The sequence below is a fragment of the Heteronotia binoei genome, chromosome 18, assembly GCF_032191835.1.
Source record: "Heteronotia binoei isolate CCM8104 ecotype False Entrance Well chromosome 18, APGP_CSIRO_Hbin_v1, whole genome shotgun sequence".
Classification (NCBI taxonomy): Eukaryota; Metazoa; Chordata; class Lepidosauria; order Squamata; family Gekkonidae; genus Heteronotia; species Heteronotia binoei.
This window is the reverse complement of record NC_083240.1, coordinates 10189527-10205454: the sequence shown is the minus strand read 5'-3', so window position 1 is coordinate 10205454 and position 15928 is coordinate 10189527. Positions and strand designations below refer to the sequence as shown.

The 15928-nt window shown below is 49.9% G+C and overlaps 1 protein-coding gene across 1 annotated transcript; it reads right to left on the bottom strand.

Moving 5' to 3' along the window:
• Window positions 1–4283: 4283 nt before the first annotated feature.
• Window positions 4284–13425, bottom strand: LOC132587324 (taste receptor type 1 member 3-like). Its single transcript, XM_060259601.1, has 6 exons — window positions 13247–13425; window positions 9661–9961; window positions 8072–8851; window positions 7348–7551; window positions 6529–6649; window positions 4284–5215 (listed from the first exon to the last, which is right to left on the bottom strand). The coding sequence occupies exons 1-6, from the start codon at window positions 13423–13425 to the stop codon at window positions 4284–4286; spliced, it is 2517 nt and encodes an 838-aa protein (XP_060115584.1).
• Window positions 13426–15928: the final 2503 nt, after the last annotated feature.

The following is a 15928-nucleotide window of genomic DNA, read 5'->3' as shown; positions in this document are numbered from 1 at the left end:
ATAAGTGAGACCTCCATCTTGGCTCTTGATCCGCCATTTTGTTTCAGAGTCAATTTTGAGAGGAAAGAATGCACTAAGGAGGTGGGGAAAGACACATGATAACTGGAGCTGTCACCTACATCAGGGCTGGCCAACGGTAGCTCTCCAGATGTTTTTTGCCTACAACTCCCATCAGCCCCAGCCAGCATGGCCAATGGCTGGGGCTGCTGGGAGTTGTAGGCAAAAAAATACATTTGGAGAGCTACCGTTGGCCACCCCTGACCTACATGATTCTGTAGTTTGTTAATGTAAATGCTGTTGCTATGATACGAAAACCTTTACATAAATGCCTGAGAGGGGTTGTTGTTCTATCGTGAAAAAACATTCTCAGAAGATCCCAATTTTTGGTATCTCCAGCTGAAGGACTTCGGGTGGTGGGGCTGGGAAAGGCCTCTTCTGAGACTCTGGAAAAACACCCATCAGTGTTGATGGTTTTGGGTTAGGCGACCAGTAGTTCGACTCAAGAGTAGTATTTTATCAGGTTTGGTTTGTTGGCCAACTGTGATAGCTCTTGTGAAGATCTAGTGTGGTACTTCAGCTTCGAGAGATCCAGGTGGGTAGCCGTGTTCGTTTAAAGCCAACAACATTTTATTCAAGGTACAAGCGTTCGTGGGCACACACACTTCTTCAGATACATTGAAATGGAAGTTACACCAGTCCATACGTATAGGTAGAAGCGGAGCAGCAAATTAGCCTGAGGCACATTAAAGTTGTTTGACAGACACAAGGACCAAACTGAAATAACAACCTTGGTTTATATGGTCAGCATCTGTTTGGGTTTAATTCCAGGGAGAAACGTAGTGAAGGAAATAAATAGAACAAAACCGGAGAGTGATGGGCAGATGTATCCTTCTTAATAGTGGAATGCTGAGATGAATTAATCATGCTCCATCTATGTCCTCTCAAGCACAGAGGTGACCTTAGACAATGGGGTATAGCTACTAATAAGTAGGGGGGGGGGGGTTGAGCAGGAATGCACAGGACCACAGTTCCAGCTGGCTTGGTATCAGGGGGTGTGGCCTGATATGCAAACAGGTGCCTGATGGGCTTTTTGTACAGAAAAAAAGCCCCGCTTATAAGGATGGGGTTTGGGGAGGGGAAGGGAGGGACCTCACCAGAGTATAATGCCATAAAGTTCACCCTCCAACGCAGTTATTTCCTCCAGGGGAACTGATCTTGGTCATTTGGAGATCAGTTGTAATGGTGGAAGCTCTCTAGATGCCTCCAGGAGGTTGATACTCTAAGGCAGGGGTGTCAAACATGCAGTTTGGGGGCCGAATCAGGCTCCTGGAGGGCTCCTATCACACCCCTGGGCAACTGGCTGTCATCTGCTTCCTTCTCCCTCTCTCTTGCTTCTTTCCTCATCGCAGCTTGCTTTTCAAGGCTTGCTCAGTTGCTCAGAGCAAAACCTCTATTTTCTCCACTGGCTGAGGCTCCCCCTCACCCCCAAGTCCCCTGGGGAAGGAAGGCAGGAAAGAGCCAGAGCTTCCTTTGCCCAGTTCCCTGGGTCCCATGGGAGAAATACAAAGAAAGCATCCTTAAGACCAATGAGTGCTAATGTTTTAAGCATGTTTTAAGTTTTTTTAAAATACATATTTGTGTTTGTCTGTGTTCTTTATAAAATGTATATCTCTCCTACCTAATCTTAAATAGGTACACACATGGCCCAACCCAACATGGCTCGGCCCCTCAAGGTCTCATTTATGTCAGATCCGGCCCACATAACAAAGGAGTTTGACACCCCTGCTCTAAGGACTGGGGACAACCAAGGCCTTTTTTTTTTGTAGAAAAAGCCCAGCAGGAACTAATTTGCATATTAGGCCACACCCCCTGACACCAAGGCAGCTGGAACTGCGTTCCTGCTTTTAAAAAAGCCTTGAGGACAACTAAGTTTCCTCTTCCTGCTACTAGTAGGGTTGCTGACTACATGTGGGAAATTACTGGAAAATGGCTGCTTTGAGGGTAGCGCCTGAGGGCAGCAGAATTTGAGAAAGGGACCTTTGTGGGGTACAGTCTCACAGAATCCACTCTCTGAAGCAGCCATTTTCTCCCAGGGAACTGATCTCTGTAGTCTAGAGATCGGTTGTAATTCTGGGAGATCTCCAGGCTCCCCTTAAAGACAGGAATCTCTATTTACTAGGTGATCTTGGGTCAGTCACCCATGTTTCACGTAACCCACTGCATTTGTGTGTGTGTGTTTGTGTGTGTAAAATGCTATTCAACTGTTGAAGCTAACTGGTGGCAAACCCAGCAAAGGGCTTCCTAGGCAAGTGAGAAACAGAAATGGTTGGCCAGTACCAGTTTGGTGTTGTGGTTAAGTGCACAGACTCTTAACTGGGAGAACTGGGTTTGATTCCCCACTCCTCCACTTGCATCTGCCGGAATGGCCTTGGGTCAGACCAGTGATCCATCTAGTCCAGCATCCCCTCTCACACAGTGGCCAACCAGTTCCTCTGAAGGGCCAACAACAGGGCAGAGAGGCTGAGGCCTTTCCCTGAGAAGAACATCAAAAGAGCCCTGCTGGATCAGACCAGTGGTCCATCTAGTCCAGCCTCCTGTCTCACACAGTGGCCAACCAGTTTCTCTGGATAGCCCACAGCAGGGCATAGAGGTCAAGTCCTTCCCCTGATGTTGCCTCCTAGCTCTGGGATTTCCCCTCAGCCGACATGCCTAGTAGCCATAGATAGACTTATCCTCCCTGAATCTACCTAATCCTCCTTTAAAGCTGTTTATTCCTGTAGTCATCACTACATCCTCCGGCAAGATGTCAGTGCTTAGTGAAGTGATAGATCTGAGTCCAGGCTATACAGCTTCGAATTGCAGGTGCGGGTTGCATGACTGATTGCTCTCCCATAGTAAAATAAAATCCCGTCATCAAAAGTTAGCATGTAGGGGGAAAGGTTAGGTGGAGAGCCTTCTTCTCCTTGAAATGCTAATTTTCTAGGTGTGGTGACTCTCTTTTCACGTAAGGAATATTCACTCGTGTAGGACTCCTGCAATGTGAAAGGCATATGGTCTAGCCCACGGGTAGGGAACGTTGCCTCTCCAGCTGTTTTTTGCCTACAACTCCCATCAGCCCATATGGCCAATGGCTGGGGCTGATGGGAGTTGTAGGCAAAAACATCTGGAGAGCCAACGTTCCCTACCCCTGGTCTAGCCCCATTGAATAGCATAGTGAAAAGCGAACTTGATCTTATTGTTTAACATGGTATATCTAGAACAGGGGTGGCCAAACTGTGGCTCGGTAGCCACATGTAGCTCCTTCATACACACACTGTGTGGCTCTTGAAGCCCCCACCACCCCATCAACTGGCTTGGAGGAAGTATTTGTCTCTTTAAATCACTTCTCCAAGCCAAGTCAGCGGGCGGCTTGGAGAACACATTTAAAGTTAAAATTGCTTTCTTTCCACCTCTCCCTCCCCAAAAAATCTGTTGTCTATTTTCCTTCCTTCCTTCCTTCCTTGGAGGTTTTGAAACAGAGGCTAGATGGCCATCTGACAGCAACGAGGATCCTGCAAACTTAGAGGGAGGTATTTGTGAGTTTCCTGCATTGTGCAGGGGGTTGGACTAGATGACCCTGGAGATCCCTTCCAACTCTATGATCTGATGTTCATGCCTTGCAGCTCTCAAACATCTGATGTTTATGTTTTGCGGCTCTCAAATATCCGACATTTATTCTATGCAGCTCTGGCGTTAAGCAAGCTTGGCCACCCCAGTCTAGAATGTCTCTATTAAAATTGATAGCTGCGTAACTTAAAGCTGCGTGACGGAAAGCTGCACAACTACAGGCCTGTTGCAGAGCTCATGCCATACTATCCAGGCGTGGTGGTGTGAAGTACACCACAGACAGCCCAGAACTCCTTTCCTGTCCTGAAAGCTTTTTGCAAGAGAGAAGACGGTGGAATGCTTGGAATGGGGGAAAGGAAAGGTCCCTTGTGCAAGCACCAGTCATTTCCGACTCTGGGGTGACGTTGCTTTCACAACGTTTTCACAGCAGACTTTTTACGGGGTGGTTTGCCATTGCCTTCCCCAGTCATCTACAGTTCCCCCCCCCCCCACAGCAAGCTGGGTACTCATTTTACCAACCTCAGAAGGATGGAAGGCTGAGTCAACCATGAGCCGGCTACCTGAAAACCCAGCTTCCGCCGGGGATCGAACTCAGGTCGTGAGCAGAGCTTAGGACTGCAGTAGTGCAGCTTTAACACTCTGCGCCACGGGGCTCTTGTGGAATGGGGAAGGGGGCCTCAATCCTGAGAGTCTTTCTCCTGCAGCCTCTCTCGAGTGTAGTCTTGGAAATAGTCTGTCGTGTTCCAGTCTGGCTTAAACCAGATGATGTAGCACTTGGGCAGGAAGAGGCACGCCAACAGTCCCGAAGCGCACAGCAAAATGGCGGCCATCTGCACGGCGGGCCGGTACTCTAGCTTTGCGGAGGCATAGGTGGGGATGAAGAAGATCACGGCGATGAAGTACGTGATCATGGCGAAGGTGATGCCCCGCGCGACGTTGTACTTCTTGGCTGGCATCTGGACCATGAAGGTGCAGAGGAAAGAGGTGAAGGCCTGGACGCCGTTGGCCCCATGGATCAGGGCAAAGGCGGGCCAAGACTGGATCTTGCACTGGACAAGGACTTGGGTCGGCAAGAGAGCATAGTTCATGACTATGACCGGCGGGACGTCGTAGATGAACCAGAAGCAAAAGAGGCTTTCCACCAGGAGGCAGGAGGCCACAACGGACCAGGGATGCTTCTGGATGAGGGTGTGCGCGATGGTGCACCGGCTGCAGGCGAAGTCGTGCGCCAGGACGATCTGGAAGGCTTTTGCCAGGATGACGGAGAAGCAGACGTTGAGACAGAGGGCAAAGAAGGGCTGCTGGAGCTTGCAGACAGTGGGGCGGGGCTTCCCGACGTGAAGGCTGGTGCCAGCGCACATCACCGCGAGGGAGAAGAGGGCCAAGAGGCTCATGGCACCCCCGGAGGCTTGCACTGCGGGGGTGTGGAGGTGCTTCAGGAACAGCGCCCCCGTCAGGCAGGTGAGAGCTAAGGCTAAGAGCAACGAGCCCAGCAACACCAGGGACACGGGATCGAACCAGAAGAGGTACTTCTCGCTGCGGTCGTAACACTGCGTGCTGCGCTTGGGAGACCACTGGTGCTCCAGACAGGGAGTGCAGGCCGAGTCCTCTGCGGAAGAACGGCGAGAAAATACCTGCCTCACCTGGGCACTTGGCTGCAAACAGGTTATTGTACAGCCTGGTTGAGAGCGTGTTTTTAACCAGGGAGCCCTGGGGGGGGGAACCATTGCTAGCGGGAGCCTTGGGGGGGGAAACCATTGCTAGAGCGATCCTTGTCACTTACAGGGAACTCTAGGCATAATCAAGAACTCTATGGTTAGAACTTCCTGCAAGTAGCTGAGGCCTTGTTTTTCTTTTTTAGCTTTTCTCCCAAGGGTAATTCAATTTCAATTCAATTGATTCGATTTATATCCCGCCCTCCTCGCCAAGGCAGGCTCAATTCAAGAAACATCTGGAGACTTTGGGGGTGGAGCCAGGAGACCTTGAGGGTGGAGCCAGGAGCAAGGTTGTGACAAGCATAATTGAACTCTCAAGCGAGTTCTGGCCATCACATTTCAACCAACTGCTCACCTTTTCAATGCCTTCCCTCCCCTGGAAATAATGAAGGATAGGGGCGCCTTCTTTTGGGGCTCATAGAATTGGACCCCCTGGTCCAATCCTTTTGAAACTTAGAGGGTACTTTGGGGAGAGGTATCAGATGCTATGTGGCAAATTTGGTGCCTCTACCTCAAAAATTAGCTCCCCTCCCCGAGCCCCAGATACCTGCAGATCAATTCTCCATTCCTTATGGAAATTATACTCCATAGGGAATAATGGAGTGCCCAGCAGACATTTTCCTCCCCCCACCCCTGCTTTCTGATGACCCTGAAGCAGAGGGACAGCCCCCAAACTGGGGAATCCCCTGCCCCCACCTGGGGATTGGGAACCCAACCCCAGGGTGATCGCCCCCTCCCTGCTTGGACCCCCATTTCCACCCGCCAATCAGCTGAACATTGGCAAATGAGGTTGGCTGGAGGTCTCTCGCCATAAGCAGGCAACTCTAGGAGATGAGTGAGAGCCAGCGACCCATAGATTTGGAGCTGAGAGACAAGAAAATGGTGCTTAGTTGGGGTAGTCTTGCCAATTTGGGATTGGGAAATTCCTAGAGATTTGGGGGGAGGGTAGAATTTGGGGAAGGTGGAATTTGGAGACGAGAGGAACTTCAGTGGGGTATAATGCCATAGAGTCCACCCTCCAAAACAGCCGTTTTCTCCAGGGGAACTGATCTGGTGATCGGTTGTAATCCAGGAGATCTCCAACTACCCCCTGGAGACCAGCAACTCTAAATTGGGATCCGTTACCTCTTGCAGACTCTGGGCTTTGGAAGATGCCCAACCTATGTCTGATGCAGGGAGGCTGTTGTAAGTCCCCAACCGTGTTTACCTGCACTGCTGCAGAATGTCCCCTCCTCGCAGTCAATGCAGTCGTAACAGCACAGGTGAAAACCTTTCATCCGGCGAATCTGCCCAGGTTGGCACGTTGTAAGGCACTGGGACACTGGCTCCTAGAGAGATGGAGAGGACCGCCGGGCGTGATTGGCCCCTTCGCAACAATGTGATGCTTTTCTTTAAAGGGTATGAATACGCATGGAGCTGCCTGATGCTGAACCAGAATCTTGGTCCATCAAAGCCGCTGTTGCCTGCTCTGATTGGTCAAAAGTCTCCTGGCAGATGGGGTGAGAGCTGCAAGACATGTTTGGAATGTTTGGAAGGGAGGGAGATGGGGAGGTGGAGGTGGAAAGAAAGTAACTTTAACTTTAAATGTGTTCAGATGGAAGGAAGGAAGGAAGGAAGGAAGGAAGGAAGGAAGGAAGGAAGGAAGGAAGGAAGGAAGGAAGGAAGGAAGGAAGGAAGGAAGGAAGGAAGGAAGGAAGGAAGGAAGGAAGGAAGATAGATGGAGAGGTGGAGGTGGAAAGAAAATAACTTTAACTTTAAATGTGTTCTTAAAGCCACAGGCTGGGTTAGCTTGGAGAAGTGATTTAAAGAGAGACAAATGTCCTATCCAAGCTTGCCAACGGGGTGGTGGTGACTTCGAGAGCCACTCGATATATGTGAAAGACTGGAGCCACATGTGGCTCCTGAGCCACAGTTTGGCTACCCCTGAAGTAGGATATAAATGAGATGCTCCTATCAGCAAGGGGAGGAACTTCTGTGGACGTAAAGTGAGGCAGGAGGGAGAAATGACTACCCTCTCTGTTTTTACCTTTTGGTTTTTGGTATGAAAGTGGACCTTGGATTTGCTGATGCTCAGGCTCCCGTTGAACTCGCCAAGGGAGGTGTACTGGATCTGGCCGTCCTTCCAGCTCCACCTGATGACCTCGTAGCCCTTGTTGATACTGCGGTATTGGTCAAAATGGAACGCATGGTTTTTGATGCTGAAATTGAGGGACTTCATTTCTTCCAGCAGCTGCCAAAACAGAGAGGGAGGCAAAGTACAAAGACCCTGTGGTTTTACTTCCCAGTTAATGAAGCTCTCGAGAGTTCAGAACTCTGGCCTGTACCAGCCTCTTCTCTGGTATCTGCAATAGGGTTGCCAGGTCCAATTCAAGAAATATCTGGGGACTTTGGGGGTGGAGCCAGGAGACATTGGGGGTGGAGCCAGGAACAAGGTTGTGACAAGCATCATTGAACTCCAAAGAGAGCTCTGGCCATCACAGTTAAAGGGACCGCACACCTAATCTAGACAACCGGGTTTGATTTCCTGCTTCTCCATTTGCAACCAGCTGGGTGACGTTGGGCAGTCACAGCTCTCTAGGAGCTGTTCTCCTTAGATCTCTCTCAGCCCCGCCTGCCTCATGGAATGTCTGTTGTGCGAAGAGGAAGGGAAGGGGATTGTAAGCCACTCTGAGTAAAGGACGGGGCGTAAATCCAATCTCCTCTTCTTCTTCCTGCTTTGAGGAGGGCCACCTCAACTTTTGTTCTCTTACCTGCCAGGGCTTGACAGTACTCTTCTTACACCGCCCGCTTTCACAACCCAGCACGTTGTGGAGTGCATGGGCCACGCTGTAGATAGCCATGTACACAGCAAAAGTCTGGCGGTGCTCCACCACACTGCTGATGTTCCCTAGGGAAATCTGGTCACACTGTGGGCACTGAGGCCCCAGAACATCAGAGCCCACCCCATCGTCTTCCTTCTGGGAAGCCTCACAGAAACTGTTCTGTTGGCTCAGCTGAAAGAGTCTGTCGACATACTCGTGGAAGCCGGAGACGTTCCCGCCCTTGATGATGAAACCGATGACCGTCCCGATAGAGTCTACTTGCTTGAGGTAGGTGACCACTTCAGACATCACCCAGGCTTCGGTAGCCAGCCACACCTTCTTGCCCAGCCCGAGTCTGAGGCACTCTTTGAAGAGAGCCCGAACTGGCCGGTCGCTGGAAAACAGGACAATGACGTTGACGTTGGTCTTGTTGATCGACTGGACGGTTGACTCCAACGTCTTCTCGAGATCGGGGCTCGAGACGTCTGCCGGGATCAGCCCCTCGTAGGCGATGCAGATGTTTTTGCTGACCGCCATGGAAGACAGGAGGCTGAGGCCTTCTCGGCCGTATTCGTTGTCGCTGCCGATGACGGCGATCCAGTTCCACTTGAAAGAGAGCAGGAGTTCCATGATGGCATCCAGCTGGATCTTGTCGCTGGGCACAGTGCGGAGGAAAGAGGGGTACATTTCCTCGTCGTTCAGTTTCTCCGTTGTGGCACCGTAGCTGACCTGGAGGGACACAGAATCATAGAGTTGGATGGGGCCTCCATGGTCATCCGGTCCAACCCCCTGCACAATGCAGAAAATTTAGTTAGCTTCAGCAGTCATTTTGTAGAAAAATAGGTGGTGGAAGTTCTTCCAAGGATTGTTATGCAGCTGCACCTCCTATTCAACGGGCAAGGTGAGGAGGAGGAGGGGGAACCCTCAGAAAGGTTCAGGAGTTCACTATAGCAAATGATATTCAACCACACAAACCAGAATATCTTGATCTTCTCTACTTATAAGTTTTTAATATTTTTCTTCAGTTTTGTTTTTTCTTTTCCTTTTACTAGTACTTTTTATTTCTCTCTTTTTCTACCTTCCTTTTATTTTACTGCGTTAGTCGTGGATCACGCCTAATAGTACGTAATTACTCGATAGTAAATTTTTGGAATAATCCTTAACAGTTTCTTGGCAAAAAGGAGTCTTTCTCCCCCCCTTCTCAATTCACAGATGTCAATTCTATCTCTTGGGTGCAAATCTAGTATTCTAGTATTCTATCTCTACATCTTTGTCTTTAAAAAGTTGCTGGGACTGCATACGTAGACATGCCCAGATGATCCGGGGGAAAGAAGTTCAACTTCTACATCCCATAACCTAAAAAAGAAAAATAAAGTTTTAAACAGAGCAGGAATCACTGGGGAAAAGGGATGAGGAAATCCGGCTGTGAATTTCCTGCATCGTAAAGAGGGTTGAACTAGATGACATTGGGGGGTACTTTCCAGCTGTATGTTCCTATCAAGAGAACTTTCTCATACGGCCTTTCACAAACAAGTTACCTGTGGCATCAGGAAGAAGCTGAAGAGCTTAGCGGTGACGGTGCAGAGTTCTGAGCTATGTGGCCCTATGACTGCCAACACCCGGGGGTGGTAGTCGGTATAGTTGCAGAGGACCCCGACGCTATTGCTGCCCGCCTTGGTGAGGAACAGGAGGCTGGACTGGAGGGCTATGATCGACTCCATGCAATCATCGTAGATGTCGTAGCCCAGCTTGATCCCTGGCAGCAGCGTGGTGGAATTGTTGATTTCCTCCACGGCAAATGTCATCCCCAGAGCCCAGATGAGACCTGCGGTATAAATCCTGTAGGGAAAAAATGGGGCCGGGGGGAGGGGGGGGAGATGGGAGAGAATTCAGGACATAAAAGCGGTTGCCCTGGATCAGTCCGAGGTCTGTCTCATCTGGCGTGTTAAGAGACAATGCTCCCTCTAAGCTGTGGAGCCTTGTGAGCAAAAAGTCTTCTTTGTGAGCTACTGGCATTTAAGTTGTGAGCTATTGCATAAAGTCGTTTGCTCGAGGGCCGTTTTTCCTGAGCTAAAACAAAAGCGGGCGAGCCGGAGCCTAAAAAATGGTGGGCTGAATCACACGATCTCAGCTGGAGAGCCAGTTTGGTGTAGTGGTTAAGTGTGCGGACTCTTATCTGGGAGAACCTGGTTTGATTCCCCACTCCTCCACTTGCACCTGCTGGAATGGCCTTGGGTCAGCAGCCATAGCTCTGGCAGAGGTTGTCCTTGAAAGGACAGCTGCTGGGATAGCCCTCTCCAGCCCCACCCACCTCACAGGGTGTCTGTTGTGGGGGAGGAAGGTAAAGGAGATTGTGAGCCGCTCTGAGACTCTTCGGAGTGGAGGACGGGATATAAATCCAATATAATCTTCTTCTTCTTAGAGGGAACACTGGGTTAGAATCATCTGCTGTCCTAGGTACATTGCCTCTGATTGTGGAGGTTCCATTCTGATGGGGGGCGGGGGGCTGTGGCTCAAGTTGTAGAGCATCTGTTTGGTATGCAGAAAGATTCCAGGCAACGCTCCCTCTAAGCTGTGGAGTCTTGTGAGCAACAATTCTGCATTGCGAGCTCCTGGCACTGAAGTGAGCGAGCAATTTGGCTCCTGCGTAAATTAATTTACTCTGGGGTCAGCCATAGCTCTGACAGAAGCTGTCCCTGAAAGGGCAGCTGCTGGGAGAGCCCTCTGAGCCCCACCCACCTCACAGGGTGTCTATTGTGGGGGAGGAAGATAAAGGGGATTGTGAGCCGCTCTGAAACTCTTCGGAGTGGAGGGCGGGATATAAATCCAATATCTTCATCTACCTCACAGGGTGTCTGTTGTGGGGGAGGGAGATAAAGGAGATTGTGAGCCGCTCTGAGACTCCTCGGAGTGGAGGGCGGGATATAAATCCAATATCTTCTTCTACTTCACAGGGTGTCTTTTGGGGGGGGGGGAGGAAGGTAAAGGAGATTGTGAGTCGCTCTGAGACTCTTCGGAGTGGAGGGCGGGATATAAATCCAATATCTTCATCTACCTCACAGGGTGTCTGTTGTGGGGGAGGAAGATAAAGGAGATTGTGAGCCGCTCTGAGATTCGGAGTGGAGAGTGGGATATAGATCCAATATCATCCTCCTCCTCCTCCTTCCTGAGCAGAGACAAAAATGTGTGAGCCGGAGGCTAAAAAAACTTGTGAGCTAGCTCACCCTAACAGCTTAGAGGGAACACCGGTCCCAGGTTCTGCAGGTGAAAGAATCAGGTAGGGGGATGCAAAAGGCCTCTGCCTGAGACCCTGGAGAGCTGCCGCCAACTCTGCATGGCAATACTGACCTCGATGGACCACATGGTCTGATTCAGTAGAGGACAGCTTCATGCCCACTCCTGCTTAACCTTGAGCTATCTTCTCCTTGATAAGGACGCAATGATTGCTTTGCTGGTCCCAAACCAAAGTCCCTGCATCCTCTTTCTAACAAAGAGACGGCCACAGGTATTTGTGGGGCACAGGCTGGCTGAATATATACATCCCCTGCTCCCATTTTGTGGCTCCCCTTTCCACCTCCCTCAGTACTGCTCTGTCATAATGACTCAGCAGAACAAAGCGCTTTCTATGCTCTTAGTCTTATGTTATCATCTGCTGCAGATACTCCATTAGAAGATAGAATCATAGAGTTGGAAGGGACCGCCAGGCAGGCCTGTAGCTACTAGGGTTGCCAATCCCCAGGTGGGGGCAGGGGATCCCCCGATTTGGAGACCCTCCCCCCGCTTCAGGATAACCAGAAAGCGGGGGGAGGGGAGGGAAATGTCTGCTGGGAACTCTGTTATTCCCTATGGAGATTTATTCCCATAGAAAATCATGGAGAATTGATCCGCGGGTATCTGGGGCTCTGCGGGGGGCTGTTTTTGGGGGGTAGAGGCACCAAATTTTCAGTACAGCATCTAGTGCCTCTCCCCAAAATACCCCCCAAGTTTCAAAAAGATTGGACCAGGGGGTCCAATTCTATGAGCCCCAAAAGAAGGTGCCCCTATCCATTATTTCCTATGGAAGGAAGGAATTGAAAAGGTGTGCCGTCCCTTTAAATGTGATGGCCAGAACTCCCTTTGGAGTTCAATGATGCTTGTCACAGCCTTGATCTTGGCTCCACCCCCAAAGTCTCCTGGCTCCACCCCCAAAGTCTCCTGGCTCCACCCCCAAAGTCCTCAGATATTTCTTGAATTGGACTTGGCAACCCTAGTAGCTACAGTGGGGCCCGGGGGGGGGGCAGGCCACTCCATTCAACCCCCTTTCCGTCTGTATAGCCCCACCATTGGAAGGCCTCAAATCTGCCCCCTTTGCTTACCACCATCGGTCTAAACAAGTGCAGCATTGCTGCCGTAGGGGCTTCGGATTGGTGTGGGGGTGGGTGGCAGAAGAAGCCTACTTGAAGCCGGATACCCCTGGAAGGTTTACTGAGTTAGACAGATGGCCGGGGGTGGGGGGTGGGGGGGAGCTGTTGCTTTGAGAAGCAGAGGAAGTGTTTAGGGCCAAACTGGGTGGCCACCCCCCAAACAAAAAATGCTGCTGCAGGCCCCACCAAACATGAAATCCTGGCTATGGCCCTGTCTCCAGGGTCATCTAGCCCAACCCAATGCAGGAAATTCACAAATACCCTAAATTCACAGGATCTGCATTGCTGTCAGATGGCCATCCAGCCTCTGTTTAAAAACCTCCAAGGAAGGAGAGCCCACCACCTCACGAGGAAGCGTGTTCTGCTGAGGAACCGCTCCAGTGGTCAGGAAGTTCTTCCTAATGTTGAGCCGGAAACTCAATGCATTGGTTCTGGTCCTAACTTCTGGGGCCCCAGAAAACAATTCCGCACCATCCTCTATATGACAGTCCTTCATTCAGGTACATGAAGATGGGTTAGATGTCAGCCATAGGTGGTATGTAGGACCCTGAGCCTCAGGAGATACCTGGCCATGCCAACCCACATCCTAACAGGGGAATGATGCAAGCAGGAGCTTGAAAGCATCTCCCTTTCCTTATGCGGAGCACCTGTGTCCAGAGGCATTGGGCTTTCTTGCCGCAGCATTACCTTAGGTGGCTCGCCTTTGATGACCTTTCCTTACCTCTCACACATGTACATATCCGGCAGCGTTCGGTCCATCGGACTGGAGGTGAGGACTCGTAAAGGGAACAATCCGCCCAGCACATAGTCTCCAGGTTTTCTAAACTGGGAAGAGATGCAACGTTCTTCCTGGGCCAGGGCCCAGCCCAAAACAATACTGAGCACGAGGAAAGCGGCCATGGCTCTTGAGCAGTTCCAACAGCAACCTTTGCTTCTTAGTTTTAGAGTCGAACAAGCCAACGGCAGGCAGGGAAGACTCTCGAAACACCAGGTTTCACCTCCTCAAAATACATTTTTATTCACTTGGGTTATAGACGGGCAAAGAGGGGAAATGTACCAAAAGGATTTGTTTAGCAAAGTATGTTCAGTGTGGGGTCATGCATCTGCGGGGAAGATTCAGTCATCCATGCAAAGCAAATGTCCTATAGGGTTAGTCATGGTTGCTCTTTTGCAAACCGCTGGCCCAAATCTTTGCTGTTTCCTCATGGAAAGGTTCTTACATTGCCTTGAAAAGGGCAAGAGGTTTTCCTGTCTCCAGCCTGGGGTCATATGGGTGGTTTTCCTTTTTCCTTTCCTTAAATGCAACTCAGTGCATCAGGATAGACTTTTTCTCACCTGCTGGCACACTGTGAGCCAGAGAAGGATGTGAGTGTATTAGGTGCTGTGGAGTCACTTCCAGCTTACAGTTGTCAAAAGCCAGTTTGGTGTGGTGCTTAAGTGTGAGGACTCTTATCTGGGAGAACCGGGTTTGATCCCCCACTCCTCCACTTGCACCTGCTAGCATGGCCTTAGGTCAGCCATAGCTCTCACTGGAGTTGTCCTGGGAGAACCGGGTTTGATTCCCCACTCCTCCACTTGCACCTGCTGGAATGGCCTTGGGTCAGCCACAGCTCTCACTGGAGTTGTCCTGGGAGAACTGGGTTTGATTTCCCACTCCTCCACTTCCTGTTGGCATGGCCTTGGGTCAGCCATAGCTCTCACTGGAGTTGTCCTGGGAGAACCGGGTTTGATTTCCCACTCCTCCACTTGCACCTGCTGGAATGGCCTTGGGTCAGCCATAGCTCTCACAGTTGTCTTTGAAAGGGCAGCTTCTGGGAGAGCTCTCTCAGCCCCACCCAACTCACAGGGTATCTGTTGTCGGGGAGGAAGGTAAAGGAGATTGTGACCACTCTGAGATTCGGAGTGGAGGGTGGGATATAAATCCAATATAATATAATTATTGTTGTTCTACTTTGTGAATGACTGGCATGAAAGCTATGAGCTGTTGCATAAATTATTGTTGTTGTTATATTATTATATTATGTTGTTGTTATTATCATTACAGCTGCAAGTGGAGGAGTGGGGGATCAAACCCGGTTCTCCCAGCTAAGAGTCCATGCACTTAACCACCACACCAAACTGGTAAATATATTAGTAATTGAGCCAAGAATATTACCTTGCACCATCTCAAGCCTAACAAAAGGGAGTAAGCAAATAAAAAGAGAAGGAGAGGAGAGCACAGAATAGCAAAGAGTTATAGTGAAAGAAATTGAAGGTAAATTGTGTTAAGAGGTGGGATATCATGAGATGCCATGTACTCAAGAAAAGGAAACCATTTTTCTTCGAAAGATGTGGTCTTAGGGTAGACGTCGAACATGGAAAGCTACCCCGTTATTTTCTCCATGATTAAATGATCCCAAAGTTTTGTGAACTGGACTGCAGGTGATGGCAAGGGATCGGATTTCCATAAAGACGCTAATTTTGTTAGTCTTCCAGCTGCTCCTGGACTCTTTTCTCCTGCTACAGGCAGACTAACACAGCTTCCCATCTTGATTTATCTCCATGGAAGGTGACACAGTTGGCCATATGGAATGGAAATCCATCAACCCTGATGAAGAAATTCAGCACAGGTACAAACACCACATTTCTCGCTCCATGCAAAAGACAGCTCATCTCATGCTGTGCCTTCTTTTCTTGCTGCCTTCAACTTTGCCCAGCACGGGGGATCTGATTTAAACACATGTGATTTAAAGGGTTGCATAAAGCTAGTTTTCTAATTTGAACACTCTTAACTGTTAGAATATGTCCATTTGCAACTCCAAGTGGCCTTTATGCTACCCCAGAGTACAGGTTAAGTGCATGGACTCTTATCTGGGAGAAGCGGGTTTGATTCCCCACTCCGCTTGCCGCTGCTGGAATGGCCTTGGGTCACCCATAGCTCTCGTAGGAGTTGTCCTTGAAAGGGCAGCTGCTGCAAAAGCTGTCTCAGCCCCCTACCTCACAGGGTGTCTGTTGTGTGTGGGGGCAGGAAAGGTAAAGGAGATTATGACTGCTCTATGACTCAGATTCAGAGTATAGGGTGGGATATAAATCCAATAACAGGATCTTCTTATGGTGAGTTTTTCTTGGCATTGAAATCTGATGCGTGGTGACATTAAAATTTGTTAAGCAAGATCACTTTCTCAGACACAATGTCCACAACAAAAGACTGCTGAGCAAAACAATTCAGGACATGGGAAATAAAAGTCCACGCTGGTTTGGTTGCCTACCCACAGAGGGGTGCCTGCTGTGTGTCTGCATGATTTACTAATCTGGCCTCCCCTCACTCCTATTAGCTGTGATTCTGCTGCCTTGCTGAATCACGGAGTGGGATGGAACCATCGTTGCACCTGCCCCAAGGGTACACTTAGACTTGCTCCCAGAC